Source organism: Durio zibethinus, chromosome 12, assembly GCF_047325235.1.
Source record: "Durio zibethinus cultivar Kanyao isolate XHJ-2024 chromosome 12, ASM4732523v1, whole genome shotgun sequence".
Taxonomy (NCBI): Eukaryota; Viridiplantae; Streptophyta; class Magnoliopsida; order Malvales; family Malvaceae; genus Durio; species Durio zibethinus.
Genome location: NC_143173.1, coordinates 15,924,220 through 15,946,372, shown reverse-complemented (window position 1 = coordinate 15,946,372; position 22,153 = coordinate 15,924,220). Strand labels below are relative to the sequence as shown.

The 22,153-nt window shown below is 30.6% G+C and overlaps 2 protein-coding genes across 4 annotated transcripts in view; both read left to right on the top strand.

The window, feature by feature from the left end:
• LOC111295960 (putative disease resistance RPP13-like protein 1) overlaps positions 1–17,437 on the top strand; it is a 38,783-nt gene extending 21,346 nt beyond the window's left edge. The window contains exon 8 of the mRNA XM_022889841.2: positions 17,380–17,437. The gene's annotated coding sequence lies outside the window, so the exon portion shown is untranslated. The remainder of the gene's footprint in view (positions 1–17,379) is intronic.
• LOC111297364 (putative disease resistance RPP13-like protein 1) lies at positions 11,615–17,517 on the top strand. 3 transcript variants are annotated; one of them, XM_089740767.1, is made up of 4 exons: positions 11,615–15,829; positions 16,144–16,449; positions 16,782–17,127; positions 17,380–17,517. In XM_089740767.1, the coding sequence occupies exon 1, from the start codon at positions 11,855–11,857 to the stop codon at positions 15,758–15,760; it is 3,906 nt and encodes a 1,301-aa protein (XP_089596893.1). In that variant the 5' UTR covers positions 11,615–11,854; the 3' UTR covers positions 15,761–15,829; positions 16,144–16,449; positions 16,782–17,127; positions 17,380–17,517. The 3 variants fall into 3 exon arrangements, with proteins under 3 accessions (XP_089596893.1, XP_089596892.1, XP_089596894.1); XM_089740766.1 differs by having other exon boundaries at positions 16,110–16,449; XM_089740768.1 differs by having other exon boundaries at positions 11,632–15,829; positions 16,226–16,449.
• Positions 17,518–22,153: the final 4,636 nt, after the last annotated feature.

Sequence of the window (22,153 nt, the reverse complement as noted above, 5' to 3'; positions counted from 1 at the left end):
TTCGTCAATCTTTTGATAAGCTTTATGTAGTTTTTTTCTACATTAAAGATTGGGTGGAAATTTCCATGTTCCACATTATTTCTTTACAAAAATTAAAACTTTTGACTAGTGTGATGGCCGGTATATATCATGATCAAAGTTTAAATTTCAATAATTTTAATTAAACAAATGCTATCGCTACTCAAAAATAACTTTGATTTGTTTAAATTTGTCATCACATTCGGTGAAAATTTTTAATTTTTGTAAAGAAATAGTGGGAAACATAAAAATTTTCATTCCATCTTCATGTAGAAAATAATCACAAAAAATTTATCAAAAGGATGATGCATCGCTGCAAAAATTTCAAAGAACCTTCTTAGTTTAGATATTTTGTTTGGGGTTTAAATTAGTCAGCGAATTCGCACAATAATTGTCCCCTAAAAAATATGAGGAAACTTAATTTATAATCTAATAAGTATTTCATAACAATTACAAACCAAAATGTTACTTATATAAGAAAGTTAGTTTGCTTCATGCAAATTTATTTTTCTTTTTCTCAAATTCAATGGCCAACACTGAATTAAATCATATATAACCCTTTACCCATTTTTTTTCAACCCACCGGTACTTTTAAGGAAAAGACATGGAAAATAAATTTTAGGCTTTGAGAATAAGAATGAGTGAATCTGAATATTTTATTAATTTAATTATTAAATTATAAATTTAAAAATGATTTAAATTTTAATAATTAAATAATAATTTTTTTATCCTAACTTTTTTCTATCTTTCTCATCCAGCAAGACAATGGTGCGAGAAAGCATAGGTTTGTAAAGTTCTTTGTAGTTAAATATTACACTTAATTGCTTCCCATGGGAAGTAAATTATGTTATGTTATATACTCCTGAAGAAGTAACATTGAAAGTAATTTAGCTTTGTCAATAATCAAGTGATTTATTTATAAAATATTAAATTTATAAGTTTAGTAATCAAAATTTAAATTTTAATAATTTCAAATATAAAAAATAACATAACTTTAGTGTAAAATATGTAAAATTATTTAAAATTGAGAATAGGATTTGGGATGCATGCTTGGGAATGGGATTTCACTTGAAAGATTTAGAAATCAACATAATAATATTAGAGCATGTGTGCTGCTAATGTAAAAGAGTAATAAAACTTTGTATTTTTCTTCAAATTCGGGTTTCAGTTTAATGTTTAGGCCATGTACCAAAAGCGAATGATTGAAAAGTTAAGTTATCCACCGCAATCAAAATGATATGACAATTTTTAGGGTTATGTTCATTTAAGAGTTTGTTTTTGCATAATCCTCATATCCCTTCCTTTTTTTTTTATAGTTGTTTCTCAAATTTTTGTTGGACCTAAAGCAATAAACACAACAATGTAGGAGCAATATATCGTAATAATCCATAGTAGTAGACAATAATTAACAATTAACAACGCAAAAAAAAATAAAGCACACTAAAATTTACGTGAAAAACTTTCTAGTGTAGAGGGAAAAATCATGAATAATAAAAAAAATTTTCACTATCAAATAATGGATGTATAATATTCTTTTCTAGTTAAAACTAAAGCTAATCAACACTAGAGAGATAATTAGAGAAATCTCACTAAATAGGTGACTCAACAAATACATATTGGATTTGATCCTATAAAGTTTCAAACCCCATATTTACCATTTAAAATGTAGAACTCTGAATCATAAACCTGTTGACAAAGTTTCAACTCAATCAAACCATGGATCGATTTTCGTTCAACCAATTCTCCCTTCTCCTATTTCTCTCTACTTTTCCTAGCTTTTCTTCTTTCTTTTCTTGGTTTGTGACACCACCTTAAAATAACCTACCTCTTTTTATTAAGTAGCTAGGCTCTATGTAAAAAGAAAGACCAAGGCCCATGGCCTTTGATTGGTCTAAAACCAATTACATGGGGCTGGATCACATTTTCCTAACAATCTCTCCCTCCAGCCCTATTAGAAGAAGATTCATCACCATAGCAGTTTCATTTGAAACTTACCTTGGCCATGGAACTCATTCTGACCAAGTTACCGCAAACCTCAAGCTTCTCCTTGAAAAGCATCTTAGTCAACATATCTGCTACATTCTCATCAATATAAACTTTCTTCAACAACATATGTTGTTCTTCAATCATTAAACGTAACCAATAATATCTAACATCAATGTACTTTGTTCTAACATGGTACATGGCATTCTTACTCAAATCTAAAGTACTCTGGCTATCACAAAACACCATATACTCTTTCTGATTCAACCCTAATTTAAGAAGAAAACGTTTCATCCAAAGTATTTCTTTATATGCTTCAATTGCTGCAATATACTCAGCCTTTATAGTTGACAAAGTAACACATTTCTGTAACTTATACTACCAAGACACAGCTCCTCTTGCAAAAGTGAATAAATACCTTGTAGTAGATTTTCAACCATCAAGATTGCTTGCCATTTCAGCATTAGTAAATCCTTCTAGAAATGGTTGTGAAATTTTATAACTTAAGCACATTTTTGAGGTACCCCTCAAATATCTGAAAATTCATTTCACATTTTTTCAGTGAACCTTTCCTAGATTAGAAAAAAATCTACTTACTACACCAACTGCATGAGTAATGTTAGACTGTGTACAAACCATAAGATACATTAAAGAACTAACTACAAAAGAATAAGGAATACTAGATATAGCTAGTTGCTTTTCTTTAGATACTGGATAAGATTTCTTACTCAAATGAAAATGATTGGTAAGTGGACTGCTAACTGATTTAGCATGTTGTATGTTGAATCTACTAAGTAGTTGTTCAACATATTTTTCCTATGATAATCATAACTTTTCAACTTTCTTATCTGGGATAATGTCCATACCGAGAATTTGCTTTGTTGAACCTAAATTTTTCATGTCAAAAGACTTAAACAATTGTTCTTTCAACCTGTAAATCATAACATAAGGATCCATTGTTGTTCTTTTATAGCTGTGACTCACCATAAAAGAATTAAATTTCTTGTATCACTTTCGTGGAGCTTGTTTCAAGTCATACAAGTTTTTTTTCAATTTGTAAACTAAGTACACTTTTTTGTTCACTTTAAAACCTTCAAGCTGATTCATATAAATGTTCTCTTGTAAGTCACCATACAAGAATGTAATTTTAACATCAAATTACTCAAGTTCAAGACTCAAACTAGCTATTAATCCCAATACCACTCAAATGAAACTTATATTCACAACTGGAGTAAAGATCTCATCAAAATAGATGCCTGGTTTCTGAGAAAAATCTTTTGTCACAAATAGAGCTTTGTACCCTGTTAGTTTATCACCATCTTTTTTTAACTTAAATACTCATTTATTCTTCAACGGTCTCTTCCCTTTCAGAAGTTTAACAAGATCATAAGTACCATTTTTTTGTAATGACTCTATCTCTTTTTTTATTGCTTTTGACTAGTGCTCTCTATCCGGAGTAACCTATATATCTTGAAAGCTCTTTAGCTTTTTCTCACTGGTAACTAAAATAAAATCTAAACTTGGATACCTGGTAGATAGTCTGCGCTCTTTAGTAGATCACCTAGGCTGAGACTCTACACCACCTGATGCCAAAGGTAACTCTTCCTGCTCAGCACTCTCAGGTAGAAAGGATTACTCTTCCTACTCGAAATTAATTGCATCTGGCTCATCACTAACTATGGCTGGTTCATTCATATCATCAAGTTTTATTTCTTGCTCATTTTCACCATTTATGGCATTATTGCTGGCATGTACCACCATCTTGTGATAATATATCGTGATATGTGTGATGAAGTACTTGAAACCATCATACTTTTTAAATTCTAGTACCTTGAATTTTGGAGAAATCATGACATCTGAAACCAGACAAAGATTGGTAGCATCCATAAATCTATAGAAATCAATGCCTTTTATAGCCTGTAATCTTTTCTCAATCATGCTCATAATTTGATTGGTCTTAGAATTTTCTAAGGGTACAACCATTTGTAACTTTTTTTTTCTTTGTCTCATCCAGAGTAAGAGGTTGGATAGGCTTGATTGTCTTTTTAGTGAAAATGGGATTATTATAACTCTGAACAATCTCATGATCGAGTCCATAAGTCATCATCGGATAGTTGTAATTCAGACACGCAGCCTGTTATGGTTGAAAACTTGGGGTAGTCTGAGTTTGATGTGGGCTAAAAACCTGAGGATATACTGATTTAGTAACTTTTTGTGAGGTGTTTTGTTCCATTGCCTTTCCTCTATTTTTTTTCTAGAGCCTCCAGGATTTTGCACAATTTTCTTTCAAGTATCTCCTGAGCCTTTTCTATTCTTTCAAGCCGATCTACATTGTCTTATTCCATTTTTTTAGTTCTAGCTCGAGTGTAATACTGGTGTTGATCTATCTTTGAACCTTGATTTTCTACAATTATAGTATAAAGTTAGAATGATGTTTATGGACCTATTAGATTATGCATAAGAATGAATGCAGTAATTGCATGAATGAATGCATACACAATAAAGAAGTTAGTAAGCATGATATGTAATCTACAAGTATATTTATAAATATGCATAAAAAGAAAAAAAAAGATGAGAAAATCGGTTAGTCACAAAATTAAAGAATAAACACCATAAACTAAGTAAAATAATAACATGACCCTGGATTTAGGTTAACTATAAAAGGTGGAAGGACATGGCTCAATCTGTGTTTAGGCTCGTAAAGTTAACTATATGTGATTTGAATTATCTCTAAAAGGTTCTCAAATTATTCTTTACATTATAGTCCATCACAGGCTAGAAAGTACCCCGATCTTCACCCATTATTGGTTACAAATGAAAATGATTCAATTTAAGTGAAAATGTTTTACAGGGCCATGCAGAGACAAGAAATCTCACGATGGCATAAGTATTTCACTCCCTCCTAAAGGTAGAGCTCTGATGGAGAGCTTTATGTTATGTATATGTAAATGAATGACAAATATATACAATAAATAAATGAATAACTAACAAATATAAGCAATAAAAAATTAATAGGAAAGAGAAAAAATCTCAAATTTATTAGGCAAGGCTTGGATAATAAGAAATCATTTACTAGCCTGACTCCCGATGTCCCTAGCAGAGTCGTCAAACTATCATAACGTATAGATCTGTGGACTTATCGCTAGATATGGATGAAAGGGAATGGCCACCAATCTTTTTTGTTTAAATGTGAATGGTCACCTGATATAGATTCTGATATGTAGAACCAAATTTTAGGTTTTAGAGTACGATTATGCATGGAGAAGATTATAGTACCCTTACAGTGTCCATCCAAAAAATGGTACTGATTTGATTTCAAATTATCGAAGCCTTGAACATGTTGGTAATTTACCAAAATATTTAATATTGAAAATTAGTCTTAAAATTGTCCCAATAGTTTGGTAGCAATTTAAGATAATTCTTTTACTTCAGGAGTATTCATGGAGACTAACGTCTTACTTTGAAAAAATTTTATCATCGAATTTATTAATTTTTATTCAAGAAAAACCAGTAAAGCCTCCAATAGTTTGGTAGGGCTTACTTTAAAGCAAATCTCTTAATAGTTTAGTGAGATTTTATTTTAAAAAAGATTCATAAAAATTTTTGTGAATTTCATTAAGTCTTCCAATAGTTCGGTAAGACTTAATTTGAAGCAATCTTCAAATAGTTTAAAGGATAAAAATTATTTTTTTAATTTTTTTTAAAAATTGATTTATGAAATTTTTCAATAGTTTGGTGGATTCTATTTTAAAAATTAAATTAATGAAAATTCTCTAATAGTTTGGTAGAATTCACAAATTTATTTTATAAGGCCTTTTATTTGAAAAAGATTTTTTTTATTAGAAGGATTTTTTTTTGTAAATGCTTTTTTGAAAACTTAAAAAGATTTTTTTTATTTTTATATTATTTTGAAAATTTTATTTGAAAAGATTTTTTTTATTTGTAAAGTTTTCTTATTTTTTATAGAATCGTTTTTTTTCTTTTTTTAAAAAAATTATTTATTTTTAGAAATAAAATAGCATAAATACATTCTCTTAAAAATAAAACCAAAAAGATAATAAAAATTAAAAATCAAATCAAATCCAAAAATAAAAATAAAAATAAAAATAAAATAAAAAATCTTGCAATCGGGTTAGATCAGAGTGTAGGTCAGCTAGTCAATGTGCAAATCTTGGATTGTCAAAATAACGTTGTTCTGAGCTGCTATATAAGCCATCTTCTATGTTTCAGGCTTCAGAAGCTCTTTCTGCCTCTTCTTTTTCTAGGCTAAAAACTTTCTTTTTTTCTCTCTAAAATTTCTCCAGACATTTAACCAAAATTTGGGTTTACTGTCGATTTTTGGAAATCTGGCTGTAATCTAGCTAAAAAATTTAAATTCCTATCGAAAAATTCATCGATAAATTCAAACATTCATCAAAAAATTCATATTTTTCAAAAAAAAAAACTCAAATTTTTTAGAAAAATCTTAGATTTCCCTAGAGTTTTCATATTTTTTTCGAAATCTTCCAGAACCTAATCTCAACCCTTAGAAACCTAAAATCAAACCCAAAACTTCAAATCAATCCCAAAATTTCAAAAATCGAAATTCTCAAAACCCTTATTGCCTAGGAACCTATTTTTAGATTTTTCAAGCACTAAACCTTTCTTTCATCAAATCCACCATGTTCTATTCTAAAATGATCATTCCAATTTATAGGTCCACTTAGGATGAATTTTAGAAAACAGGCAAAATCCAATTCCAGGATTCACGCTTGGGTTGGTTCTGTCTAGGCATGATTCTTGGCTAGATTTTTGTTAGTTTGTCTGGATCAAATCAAAAGTCGGATCAAATCAAAAGTCTTTGATTTGGATCCTGGATTAATATCCTTTAACTAAATGAAATGAATTCCGTCAAGATTTTTGTTTCTTCATTCAATCGACAGTTAGGAAAAAAGAATAAAAGAATAATAATAATAATAATAATAATAATAATAATAATAATAATAATAATATGATATAATACCATATAATATACTAATAATAATATGATAATGATACTATAATATAATAATATTATAACATAACATAAAATACAAATCAATTGACCCAGATACGATCTAATTGATCTTGAATACAGAATTGATTGACCCTAGACACAGATGGGTGTCTACAACACTCAGTCAAAATTTTTAATTTTTGTAAAGGAATAAAGTGGAACATGGAATTTCCATTTCATCTTCATGTAAAAAAAAACCACAAAAAATTCACCAAAGATTGATATATGGCTCCTTAAATTTTCAAAGAAGCTTTTTGGTTTAAATATTTTATTTGAAGTTCAAATTAGTTAACAAATTATTTGCATAATTATCGTAATGGTTTTGTGTCCATCCAACGAATATGAAAACAAAAAAAAACAATAAAAAAAGTTGCCACCAATTTTTTTTTTTGGCTAGGTGCAATTGACCATTTATTAAAATATATCCTTTAATAAAATCTTAAAATTAATTAAAATTTATTAAAAGAATAATTTTAGAGTCTGCGAAACAGTCTAGATCCAAGAGTCAGTTACGTGTGGGGAAGGATTAACACTTCCACAATGCTCCTTTAGAACGATATCAATTAATTACATGTTATTCATTGATTTTTATAAAAACAGTCTTATTTTCGGTGTTTGAAAAATAATTTCATTGATTTTTTTCATTATTATTTTTTTGATATCTTTTATTATTTATTGTTTCATTTTTATTCAAGAAAAATAGATTAGAAGTTTTTTTATTGAAATAATTCTTAAAATGTTTTAATATATTGGTAACATTAAAAGAACTATTTCTCACCTAGTGATTTTCTTATGCATTGCTTTCAGAATACCTTAAAATATCATCTTCAAAGGTTCAGATTTACTTTTCGTAAAAATAAAAAAAAAAACTATGTTACGAAAGTAATGCAAAATGTTAATATGTTAATGCATGCATTTTATTCTCTTCTTTAGAAATTTTATTGATTTTATTTATTGAATTATTATTTAAGTTTTTGAAGAAAAGAGGAATTTTTATTATATTAAAGATTTTTTATAAATATTTCAATACACTGGTAATATTTTTTAAAAAATATTTTTATCTAGGGATTTCTTAAAGCATTTCTATTCAGAATACTTTTAGAACTCCGTCATTGGATAAAATTTTTTTTCTCATTTTTTATCACTTTATTTTTAATTTATTAATTAATTTTTATTTTACTATTTTATAAAAAATTATTGTATTAAAAATTTTTTTATAAATACTCCAATACACTATTAGTATTTTAAAAAAATCTTCTCACCTAGAGATTTCGTAAGTATCACTACTCAAAATACTTTTGAACCTCATCGTCAGATAAAAAATTTTTATTTTTCTTACATTTTTATTAATTTTTATTATTTATATTATAAATTTTATTTTAAAATTAACAAAATTATCAAAAATTTTAACTATATATTTCATCATTTATTTATTTTATTTTATTTAGTTATTATTAAAGAAATAAAAATTTATTTTAGCAAATTTAAATATTTTAACATGCATAAGTATTAATAATAAAATTTAAAATAATAAAAATAATATTAAAAAATTCAAAAAAAAATTTTACTTGAATTGGACTGGTTAGTGGTTCAATCAACATTAATCTGAGTTGATCTAGTCGGTTCAACAGTTTGATGCCGATCTGAGTTGGTTCAACTGAACCGATTTGAAGTTAGAGGGAGAATGAAACACCGGGTCAGATGTGCGGACCCTAAGTAGGGTCGTAGGTCGATGCACAAATCTTGCTGGACTAAAACAAAGTCATTTTGCTTCTGCCTAAATGACATCATTTTGAAGGCCTATTTAAGGGCCAAATAAGTTTTTTTTTTATGTTTTTTTCTTCCTCTTTCTCTTTCTTCCTCCTATACGTCTCGCTCTTTCTCTAGAAACTCAAAATTCGATGACTATTACGCCATATTGGCCACCGTGGGTGGTCACCGACCATCATCTGTCAGTTGCCAAAAAAACCTAAAATCACAAAAAATCTTTCCCTTAAAACCCTAAATATATATCTGAGCCTAGTTTTACAAAAAATGACCTTGAACTAAGTAGATCTGGCTTGGAAGATTTGGTCAAAATGATTTTTGTTTTTTTTTATTTTTTTGTAGGCCAACGTTGTGGTTCCCATTCTAGGCGGTTGTGTATGTGTGTGTTTTTTTTTTTTTTTTGTGCTTTTGGTGTTTGATTTTTCTTTTTCTTTTCATAGATAGTTTTTTTTTTGGATCTGGCAATGAACCTTTTTTTATTTTATTTTTTGCAGGGTTTCTCGTGTTGGAAGGTTCTCTTTTTTTTGGGTTCCTCATGACTCTATTTATAGAGCAAAAAAAAAGATCAAAATCCTAGAAAATCAGAGATTTTTGTTGCCTAAGACTAGGGCGATCACCGACTATCAAAAAGACTGTTAGTGATTGTCAGAGTTGTTGGCAATGCAGTTGCAGATAGCTGTTAGAGTCGCTAGCAAGGCGACTACGAATGGCTGGCAGAAAGACACCAGAACAAGAAAAGGAAAAAATAAATAATAATAATAATAATAATAATAAACAAAATGGGTGTTTACAATAAGAATTGCCCCTTAAAAAATATGATGAATCTTAATTTATAATCTAATATCTATTAATTATTTTACTGCAATTACAATCCAAAGGGTTAATTATATAAGAAAATTAGTTTGCTTCATTCAACTTTATTGTTTTTTGTTCGGCATGAAATTTTTTATTTCATTTCAAGTTATCGATTTAATTTTATATTAAATTTATTTATTGTGTATTAATTTATTAGTTAATTTGTTTCATTTACTCGTATAATAATAAATATATTTATGAATTTGTTTTTAATATATTGAAAATATAATTTTTTTATTTTTATAAATGAAATTAAAATTTTGTAATATTTTTTAATTAATTTTTTATTTTATAAATATATCTTAAATATATTTTTCACATTATTAATTTATTTGTAAAATTTAAAAATTTTATTAGGTATAAATGATAAAATTTCTTTATATTCATTTGTTGTTAAGAGGACAGGACATGACCTTGTCCCACTGTTTGGAAGCGTGCCTGCCCTTTTGAAAAATTTGAAAAGCTTAATTGAAAATTAAAAATTGATAAAATTAAGAGGTGAGTAAAGATTAATTAAAAATTCAGGGAAACTATTTTTTGATTTTCCTTGGGACTTTGATTTTGAGCTACTACTTTTTGATACATCTTAGAAGAAAATTAAATTTTTTATATGCAAAATGCAATCATGCTTTCTCTTTGGTAGATTTTAGATGAAAATTCCATGTACAAATCTAGTGTTTGTTCACTTTTTTCCCATGTAATTTCCCATGAAATTTTTGTAATAGAAAATATGATACATTAACAGGCTCTTGTACTTTTTTATTTTCTGTAGTGGATTCAATCTTTTCTTTGTTGCAAATTCCTTTTCCCATTAGCCTATGAATAATCAACAAATCAAAAACCACCATGGAGACAGGAAATAACTCTGGTACCGAAACCATATAAAACACTATGCCCTACAACCTTCTTTTTTCTACGCGTCTTTTTTGCTCTGATGATGGAATAAGATTCTTATTATCATTGATGGAGTCAGGATTTATAATCAGTGAGGACAAATATTTTAAATAAATTTAAAATTTTTTTATTAAAATATAAATTAATTTTAAAAATTACAAATAAAATTAGCACATATTATATTTTTTGTAAATGAAAAAAATTTGTTTTGCAATATAAATAATATTTACATAATTAATTATATGATTTTTAACAAATATAATCTAAACATTATTTAGATAAATTTATCATAATAGACACATACATATACATATATATAGATATATTAATTTAATAAAATTTTACTTACAAAATTCTTAAAAATAAATATAATATGTAAAAAATGAAATAAAATTTAACATGTCTAATTTTATTACTTTCTTTTAATATGTTTAGTTTTATCATTTACTTTTAATAAACAAATATATTTTATTTTTATTCATTATAATTTGGAAAGTAAAAAATTATTCTTTTCTCACATACAATGAAAAGAAGAATAACGATGATTATTTATTTTATTACTTCATATTTTTTATGTTATTTTTTTGTGTTAAAAAGAGGTTAAATCATTTAAGTAGTATAAGATTTATATCTCGTTATCCTTATAAGATTAGTTTGCATCAATCTAAACAAATTATTATGAGAAATTAAAAATTTAACAATTTCAAACTCTTTAAAAATAATTTATTTTATTTTACAAATTTGAAAAAATATATATAAATATATATATATATTATAATCATATTGCTTAGCACTCAAAGTGTTAATGTTCAATTATTAGATATATAATGAAAATTTTCATATATGAACCTTAATTTAGTGGGTTCAAAAACGATCACAAAGATTTTCTACAGGGGAAAATTTTTAAATTTTCAAAACTTTTGATATTTTTTATAACAAACCCAAAAGATTTTATGAACTCAGTGGGGACAACTGCCCCCACATGTTTCTTCGCAGATCCGTCCCTGATTGCAACGTTCTAGGAAAGTACATTACCACGACGCTTTCATTGAAAGTGAAATCAGCCCTGCATTCACCACAACGCTTTCTTCATCTTTCATCCTGATCTAATTTCACCGTTTGTTGATTGCAATCACTTCCTTTTTTTTATCTTCTTCAAATCCTTCCCTTGCAAAAATGAAAAAAGAAAAAACCTTCCCCTTCAAATCCTTTCACTGGAGTTTTAGCACCCTTCTTCTTTCCATTGTTTGCATTCACTTCCTTTGATCTTCTTCAAATTTCCTTGTCAAAAGCAAAAAAAAAATGGCCGATTTGCTAGTTGAAACTCCTCTCTCTGCTTTCCTCCAAGTTATTTTCGACAGGTTGGCTTCCCGTGAGGTCTTGGACTTCATTAGAGGAAAGAAACTTGAAGATGGCCTTCTTAAGAAACTGAAGCCAACGCTCATGTCAGCTAACGTCGTGCTGAAATATGCTGAAAATGAGCCTATTACCGATAAGGATGCCAGAGCCTTGATTGATGAGCTCAAAGATGCTGTTTATTGTGCGGATGACCTCCTTCATGAGATCGCGGCTGAAGCCCTTCAAAGTAGGATGGAATCCGAGGGTCAAACTAGTAAGGTAAGGAAGGTAAGCCGCTTTTTCTCTTCTCGCAATCCTTTCGAAAGGGGGATGGAATCAAAGCTTGGGGAAATCCTTGAGAAAATAGAATATCTACTCAACCAAGAGGGTATCCGCGGTTTGAAAAAATATTGTAAAGGAGAAAAGGAATTTCAAAAATCCCGTGAAACTTCTTCAGTGGATGAAACTGGTGTTTTTTTTGGCAGAGATGGTGAAAAAGAAGCAATAATGCAGTTGTTGCACTCAGAATATCTAACTGAAAATCAGATAGATGTGATTCCAATATTGGGTCTGCCTGGGGTTGGTAAAACCGCCTTTGCACGATTCATCTACAACGACGAGAGAGTGGCCGAATGGTTTGACCTCAAAGCATGGGTGTGTGTTTCAGACCAATTTGATGTTTCCAGAGTAACCAAAACCATTCTTGATGCGATCACTTCTGGTTGTGATGATAGTCAGAATCTAGAGCAGCTTCAACTTAGACTCAAGGAGAAGCTGTTGGGAAAGAAGTTTCTATTTGTTTTAGACGATGTTTGGAACGAGAATTATAGTTATTGGAAAAAACTCATAAGTACTTTCACTTCTGGGGCAAAAAATAGCAAGATTATCGTAACAACACATAGTGGAAGGGTTGCATCCATTGTGAGGACTGTTCCAACTTATGATCTTCATATCTTATCTGATGATGATTGTTGGAAGTTATTTGCAACACATGCATTTGTCGATGGAATCCCAAGCATGCATCCAGATCTGAAGGTAATCGGTGAAGAGATTGCCAAAAGATGCAAAGGCCTCCCTCTAGCAGCAACAACACTTGGAGGTCTTTTGCGTGGTGAATTGGGTGTTGACGCATGGAATAAAATATTAAGGAGCCCTTTATGGGACATAACAGACGATATTCTTCCAGCATTAAGATTGAGTTATTATTATCTTCCATCAGAGTTGAAGCGTTGCTTTGCATATTGTTCAATTTTTCCCAAAGATTATGAATTCACAAAAGAAGAACTCATTCAATTATGGATGGCTGAAGATCTTTTACCGCTTTCCAAAGAAAATGACGATGCGGAAGATAAAGGTAATGAGTACTTCAAGAAGTTAGAATTGAGGTCATTTTTTCAAAAATCAAAAGGGGATAAATGTTGTTTCGTTATGCATGATCTGATTAGTGATTTAGCTAAATCTGTATCTGAAGAATTTTTTTGCAGTTTAGATGATAGTGATGGTTCATGTGAAATAACTGAAAAGACTCGTCATTTGTCCAATATCCAAGGAAGCTATGATGTGAGTAAGAAATTTAAGACATTATCCAAAGCAAAAAGTTTGCGAACGTTCCTGACTTTTCAGTCATCGTCACTCTGGTGTTATGTTACCAGCCAACTGCTTGATTTGATAACAAAATGTAGATGCTTACGAGCACTTTCTTTGGCTAAATATCGTAATATCAATGAGTTGCCAGAGGAAATTGGCAATTTAAAATTTTTGCGATATTTGAATCTCTCTCAAACGTTAATTACATGTTTGCCGAACTCTTTGAGTACACTGTATTATTTGCAAACATTAATATTGTTTGAATGCTTGGAGCTTGCGGAGTTGCCAAAAGACATGTGCAGATTGATCAACTTGCAACATCTCGATATTCGGAAAACAGATTTAGAAAGGATGCCTGAAGGAATGGATAAGTTGAAAGATCTTCGAATATTAACAGATTTTGTTTTGGGCGACCAAAATGGTTCAAGCATTAATGAGTTAGGAAAGCTCAAGCATCTACGTGGAAGCCTTGCCATTTCAGGTTTAGAAAATGTTGCCCGTGCAAGGGATGCCAAAGATGCCAATTTGAAGGAGAAGAAGGACCTTAAGGAGTTGGAGTTGCTGTGGAGTTCAGGTCATGATATTGATGATACAACACATGAAAGAGAAGTACTTGAACAACTGAAGCCCCATACAAACTTGGAGCGTCTTGTCATTAGTTATTATGGAGGTACAGGATTCCCGGAATGGGTGGGGCGTTCTGCATTCTCAAATGTGGTATCTGTGGAGTTAAGCGGTTGTAAATATTGCTTGTTCTTGCCACCGCTTGGGCAATTATCATCTTTGGAATCTCTCTCTATTTCAGGGTTTTCCGGAGTAGTAACAGTCGGTGATGATAATGATGGTTTCTATGGGCATTGTGATGCATCGAGTAAACCATTTGGCTCTCTTAAAACTCTAGGCTTTTGGAATATGCCAGAGTGGAAAGAATGGAAGCTTTGTTCGAGAGATGATGCTTTCTCTAGTTTGCAAGAGCTAAGCATAAGAGATTGTCCCAAGCTAACCAATTCTCTGCCCAAGCACCTCCCATCGTTAACGAAACTTTGGATTTACCGTTGTGGAAATCTTGGTGGCTTGCTTCCTAGGGCACCAAGCATTTGCAAACTTGAGTTACGGCTTTGCGATGCATTGCAATTGGTGCCATTGCCCGGCGGGCTTCGAGAGTTCGATATTTGCAATCGGATTATCAATGATTCCATAATGGAGCAGATGATGGAACGCTGCACTCGTCTTGAAAAGTTAACTATGTTTAATTGTTCTAATCTCAGATCCCTTCCTGAAGGTAGTCTTCCTATAACGCTGAAGCAATTGAGAATCTATGGTGGTGTCTTGGATTGTTTCAAAATCCCCTTGTATAAATCCCTTGAATCCTTGATGATTTTAAGCGGAAGGTGTCATCCCGTAGGATCTTTTCCATTAGGATCATTTCCTATGCTAAATAATCTTTATTTACGATGCGACAACTTGAAGTGGATTGGTGCATCAGAGGGGCCTCACCATCAGCATCTCGCATGTCTCAAATCTTTGGTAATCTGTTCCTCTGATTTTATATCTTTTCAAATTGAAGAGGGATTATCTGCCACCAAGTTAACCTCACTTACCCTTGCCTCTTGCGTAAATTTAAAGTCATTTCCAGAGCATATGCACTCCCTCTTCCCATTCCTTGAGGGATTGATAATATCAGATTGTCGAGAAATAAGGTCATTTCCAAGCGAGGGTTTGCCCTCCAAACTAAAAACTATTTCTATCTCAGAAAGTGATAAACTGATTACGGGCATGACAAGGAGGGAATGGAGTTTGCAAAAACTCCCTTTTCTTACACGCTTCAAAATCGAGAGTTCAAAATTAGAGATAGAGTGTTTTCCAGATGAACATCTGCTGCCCTCTTCTCTTACTGATCTTGAGATATGGGGTCTTCCAAATCTTAAGCATTTGAACAGCAAGGGCTTTCAACACCTTACCTCTCTTCGCCAATTGCATATCAGCCATCTTTCGGAGCAAGATTACTACGAGGCAACTAAGTTCCATTCACTCACAGGTGCAAAAGAGTCTTTTCCAGATGAACATCTGTTGCCCTCTTCTCTAACCGATCTTCACATATGTTGTTTTCGAAATCTTAAGCATTTGGACGATAAGGGCTTTCAACACCTCACCTCTCTCCTCAGGTTGCATATCAAGTGTTGTCCTTCGCTGAAAGAAAGTTGCAAGAAGGGGACCGGTAGAGATTGGCCCATCATTTCCCACATCCCCGTCATTTGGATTGACAATGAAGTCATTATATAGCAATACTCAGAAGCCAAATGTGTCAACGTGGCCCTTTGCCATTATTAACGCAATCTAACTCATGGTCAGGTACTCCTTCCATTTTCAGTTAATTTCACTACTTATTTTACTATTTGTTTATTCATTTTTCTTTCACAAATTTTTAATTGATTGAAGTTTGTGGACTGTTTTCTCTTTTTTTTTTTTCATGAATTCTAAAGCCAAATTCTTTATTACTTTTATGGTATTGCTTAATTTGCTTCAAATCTTTTACAACCTTCCTTGATTCTTTTTTTTTAAAGAATCAGTTGCAAATTCCTGTTTATGATTCTCATTCAAATGAAGTTCTCTGTTGTATGATTTGCTTCAGTCTGGAGATTAGTGGCCTTATTTTTCTATCCCAGAATTATCAGCATGAAAGTTTTCAATACTTGGATGGATTGGCCTCAAGCTCTGCATACTTAATTTGAAATTTTGGTTTCATAGAGCTGCAATGTTGACGTGCTCAGATTTGATGTCAGTAAGGAGTAAGGATTTCAACTCCTTCCTTCTATTGTCACGAAATCAGTGGCAACCATATTCTTTAATCAGACCAGAAGCACTCTCTTGCTTATCAAGATGATTCATTCCATCCAAGGACTGTTCCTTTTGAAAGAGTTCTTAGGTTGAAGGTTTTCGGTAGTAGTAACTGTGGATCCTAACTTCCATAGGTATGTTTTTTGAGCAACTAAGCCATCTAGATTCCACTAAATTTTAAATTTCAATTGGAAATCTCCATTTGAAAAGGTGGATTTGAATTTCAAACGCTGTAGATATTAGGTACTGCTTATAAATACATGACTTATATAATTCCATTTAAAAACATAGATTTGTTAAATTTCTTTTAATAGTGAATTCTGGATACATCTTTTTATACTCTCTTTAATGTAATGATTTCAATCATCCTTAAAAAATGAACAACAAATCAGATTTATAATTCCCTCTCTCAAATACTTGTTTCCAAGTGAAAACATTAAGGTTTTAACAAGTCCTGAAATGGCAGGAATGGCTTTTTTCTGAAGACAATAAAGAATGTGGGGCATTCTTTCATGTTGAAGAACATTAATGTTATAAGTTAATCGACATCTTGGCCTTTCAATGGAACTTGGGAATAATGGGGGAGGGGGTGCGGACAAGTTGTGGGATGACTTCGGATTGCAGCAATCCATGAACTGCAGTTGGTTGAATTTGATTTGTTGCCTTATAAGGGACTGCTTTTTGGTCTGCACAAGGTGAAAATTAGAGATTGCAATACTCCCAACTCAAGGAACTAGTGTCATTCCATTGAAGAGGTGGATTCCTCCATAATTCACTCTAAGTTAGCTGTCAATTGTTTAGTCATCACTAAGGTGCAGTATTTCTCTATTTTTATGTAGCAATTTTATAATTTATTTAATTGATGTTCTTCAATCTTCATAAAGAGGCCAAAAAAGTACTTGTTAAGTCTTTTTTGGTAGAACAAATCAAATGTTGCAAATGATTTTGTGGCATATTGTGTTCACTTCAAGCACAATTAATGTAAATATTGATGATTTTGCTTTTAGATGGAATTAAATATACAACTGATACTTAATTTTTGGCAAATTGCTTTACTTTTACAGGCTACCATCACCCTAGCTACTTCTGAGCGTTGTTGCCAATTTTAATTGATTATTTCCATCAAAATGAAGTTCTTCTTCCGTAAGTTGCCGTAGGCTGGAGGTGCAATAGCTCGTTTTTCTATCCAGGAATTATCTGCATGACAGTTTTTGATGGTTTGACAACTTTGAGTTAAGATCCGCATGGTTCATTTCAAATTTGGATTTCCTGGAGTAGTATTGCCTATGAGCATAGATTTTAAATCAATAAAGAAAAATGACCTTTACTCCTTCATTCTCTTGTATGGTATGAAATTGGTGACTACCATATTCTCTAGTTCATAACAGAAGCCCTGGTTTCCTTTCCATGCTTCATTCAGTTCAAGGACTACTTAAACAACTTGAACAGCTGCTTCTGTTAAAAGATCTCTCCACTTGGGGGTTTTCCTGAGTAGCAAGTAAGGATCCTAGCTTTCATGGGTACGTTCTTTTAGTAACTAAGCCATCTAATTTCATGAAATTTTATGTTGCATTTGTAAATTTACAGTTTAGAAGATGAATTTGGATTTCAAATGTAGTAGAAATTATGCGGTAATACTCATTAATATATGGGTTGTATAATTACATTCGAGTATATGGATTTATAGAATGACTCAAAGTAATGAATTTAAAATACCCAGATAACAAAGTGAATTCCAAATGCAGCCTTTTATACTCCCTCAAATGTAATGACCACACTCATCCTTAAAAAATTGACAACTAAATCAAATTCAGTTTCACCCTCTCAAATACATGTTTCGAAATGACAAAGCAGTATGTCTCATCACTTGCTGTTTATTTTCTCTCTTTAAATTCTTTGTAGCTAATAAAAATGCATTTCTCTTCACTTAACAGATATTCAATCCAGTATGTTTTTCTCTTGGTCTTCCACTAAATGACCTACAAGGCTACAACAGATCAAATGCAATTATCTTGTGCCACTTATTTCTATTATCAAAATTGTGAAGGTCCTTTTAAAAGACTTTTGAACTAGTTTGAAATTGAAAAGCCATGGCAACTAGGTTAAGCCATTAGTACACACTTTAAAATTATTAGAAGAAATTTTGTAACTTGTACCAATACTTTTGCGGTTTATCTAATGAAGTCAAGCACAACTAAGGCTAACACTAATACTTCTCTACTTAGTGACTTTTGCTTTCTAGGATACAAAGTAGACCTGCAACTTGTGATCTTCAATTGCAGTGCTTCCTGTTCCAGGCTGTCAGTTACTATTTAAGGAATGCGTCATCACTTTCCTCCTGCCTCCTGTTACTTCTGAAATTCTGTTGCAAATTTGAGTTGGTTATTTTCATTTAGTTGAATATGTGGTTTTTCCTCTTATTTCACAACCTTTTGAATCCAGCTCATTCTTATGATTATCCTGGTTCAACTACGAAAGTGTATTGAGTTTTTATGATTTTTCCAGCAGGAGATTGAGGCTGAAAGAGATTGAAGTACTTGGTTTTGGGTCAGAGGTTCTACTTTGAGAGTGAAAATGAGGAAGTTGAGGAGAAAGTGTTTGACAGACATGGAAATGTATCTAATGCTTCTGATTCTTCAGCTGAAAACCAGCAGCAGAACAACCCCACTTCCTATGATACTTCATGACCTCAAAGCTACAGGTCATTTCTCTTTTCATATGCTTACATGATTGTGCTGCTGCTCTGTTTTTCTCTGCTTTGTTCTGTGCACTTTCATAAGTTAAGTTTCATAGCAGCCTGGATTGTTGTTCTTCTTTTCAATGATTTTAGTTAATCTTCAAGAGCTAAGATAAGAAAAAGCCACTAAAAATTTTTTAATATTCGCTTCTCTTTCTAGGATAGAAATTTTTGTTAATATGATTACTTTGATTTGCTTTTCTTGATGACGAATGGCTTGTGTATTTTGTATAGGGGATGATGTATGGAAGAGTATAAAAATAGAGGAAAGTATAGGTAGATTTAAATATCTTTAGAAGGGGGAAAAAGTACTTAAACTATGATTGACGCATCCGTGATAATGATCACGGATTAATTTTGTGTAAAATTTTGTAGAGGAGAAGCTTCTCTATGACACTTTGGCCTACAAATCCATCTCCAATTATTGAATTATGCTTACCTGTTAATATTGGAAGTATGAATCTTCTATGGGCCCTAGTAGAGAGACTGTTTAAGTTGGTTGGTGATTTGATGTTTAAACTATAATGTATAACAAAAATTAGTTTTCTCATTTAATTTTGATTACTCAATTATTCTTAATTATGCTTCTGGAGCCTTCAAGATATATTTTCTTCAAGCATGCAAATAGTAGCACGTTCTGGTATACAAGATTTTGCCAAATTTGTGTAAGCTGAAAAGTCCTGAATTCAATGTAAACTAATATTGTTTCTGGAAAAGGGGATATGACATTAGCAACTGTTATAGAACCTTTAATCTGTGTAGTATTAGATAGTTGAATCGAATGAAAAAGGTTTTATTTAGTCACTTCTTTGAGGCTTGCACTTCTAGCTTCAAATGCTTATGCCTTCTGTTAATAGTTCCGGCCATCTCTGTATAGTAGTGTACAATTTCCGAATATCAGGTTTTTGGGTACTCCTGCACCTCCAAGTTTAGGCAGTTGGTTTCTTTACTCTTCGCCTCAAAGGCATCTCTATTACCATAAAATGTAGACTCAATGACATAGTTCATAAATTTTCATTTTTTTCCCTTTTCAATTGTTAGTTCTTGTAAACTTTTGGGTGAATCGTTTCCCCAAAGGAATTGACATAGTTGGAGCTTTCAAGAACAAATGAATTATCTGATGTATTATCAATATATTTTTTCGTCCAAATGTCTTTCTGTTTTTCTTTTCAGAGTGATTAAAGCGAGCAACTGAGCAAAATTGAAGTAGTTGGTCGGACTTGCATGACAAACGAGGTCATAATCAAACTGAAATGGTAATTATTGATCTTCAACTGTTGTGCCATGTTCCAGGTTGCCGCTTACATCCTGTTACTTACGAGAATTTGTTGCAAATTTAAGTTGGTTATTGTCGTTTATTTAAGTTAATTTTGCTTCCAAATTTATTTTGTTCTAGAGCTAACTAGAATCCCTTTTTTTTTTCAAGGTTTATGCATCATGAATGTTTTAACCATGATGGATATTTTATTTTTTTGGTTACAAATTTCTGTCACAGATAATGGTTATGAATAACGTATTTGTGATAAAAATGATGATTAAATGACTTCAATTAATGCATTGCATAAGGAATGACAATATGCTTAAGTAATTGATGCATTTTTCATTTGAAAGAAAAAGCATGTAACGATTAAAAACTTAATGAATTTTTTTAATTTAAAATTTTTCAATTTAAATTAAAAAATAAAACTAAAATATATAAGATAGAAATAAGTTTCTCTCACACTGTGTAATCTAAACTTAATATTTATAAATGCCTATTTTAATAATTAGTATTATTATTTATATAGATTATTAATTTTGTTCAATTTTATTATCTAAAATTACTAACTTCTCTATCAAACCCTATATATATAATAGGGATCTTAATTTAAAAAAAAAAAAACTTTCATTGCACATTTTAAATTGTGAAGAAGAGAATAGTGAAATGCATATTTAATTTATTATGGCAAAGAAATTAGAACATTGGTGGTGTTGGGTTAGACAGAAACAAAAGAACAAATGTGTTTTTCCTTCAAATGTGTGTGTTTCCAGTGGAACTTTGCATTATGAGTCTCTGTTTATGTATTATTTTCTTTTTTTTTTCTCTTTTTTTTCAACTTGTTGATGTCCTTAATTATGCCTTTGGGATAATTATTGGATCATTGGGACCATGAATATTAAATTCCAAAACAATGGATGATATCTATTTGGTCAAATACAGCTAATTTGGTCGACAAAGCAATGGTTTTTAGGGGATTTACTAGAAAGATAGGTGTTGCAGTGATTTCCCACTTGAAAGTGGCAAGATACCTAGCCATTGAGGCCAAACTCCATTATTGACCTTTTATAATAATTCTAATTTATATGTAATAAATTAATAATTGATAATTTTACAAAAAAAATTTAATAAGTTGGAGGGACAATTAATTGGAGACCTCCAAAGGAAGATACTATTAAAAAATTATAAATTATGAAAAAACAAATCCCAAATCCTAGAATATGTTTACAAGATTTTTCCAAAAACTTAAAATCATATTCTTACAACTAATAATTTTGGTGTTGAATTTTTAATTTAAGTAATTAAGATTTAATTTTATTAGAATCTTAATTATTAAAAAACAATATTCTAATAAAAATCTCATATCTTTGCTAATTAATTAGTAGACACATTTTTTGTTCTATGACTATTGATATGTTGTAAATAACTATTTAATATGTTGAAATCAAAATCTAATCGAGTTTATGATTGTTCATAATAGTGCGGAATCAAATGACCTGTATGATAAATGACAGTAAAATATGAACGAAAATTTTAATCACCGCAGAAATCACTTACTACCATTGATGAAACAAAAGAATTATACAAAAAATACAAAGTTTAATTCAATTCATTTATATAGTTATTTTTTAAAAAAAATAAATAATTTTAAATTTTAAATTTTAGTATTTATATTTTTTTTTTTATACTCAAATTATGGCATCTTCTAAAAAAAAAGAAAGAAAAACCACTATATAAACATGAGAAAGATGAAAAATAATTGATTGAGATGAACAATAATATTTAAAATAACATTCGATTAATTTTCATAGCAAGGTAAAAGAAGCAATTGACTATCGAAACG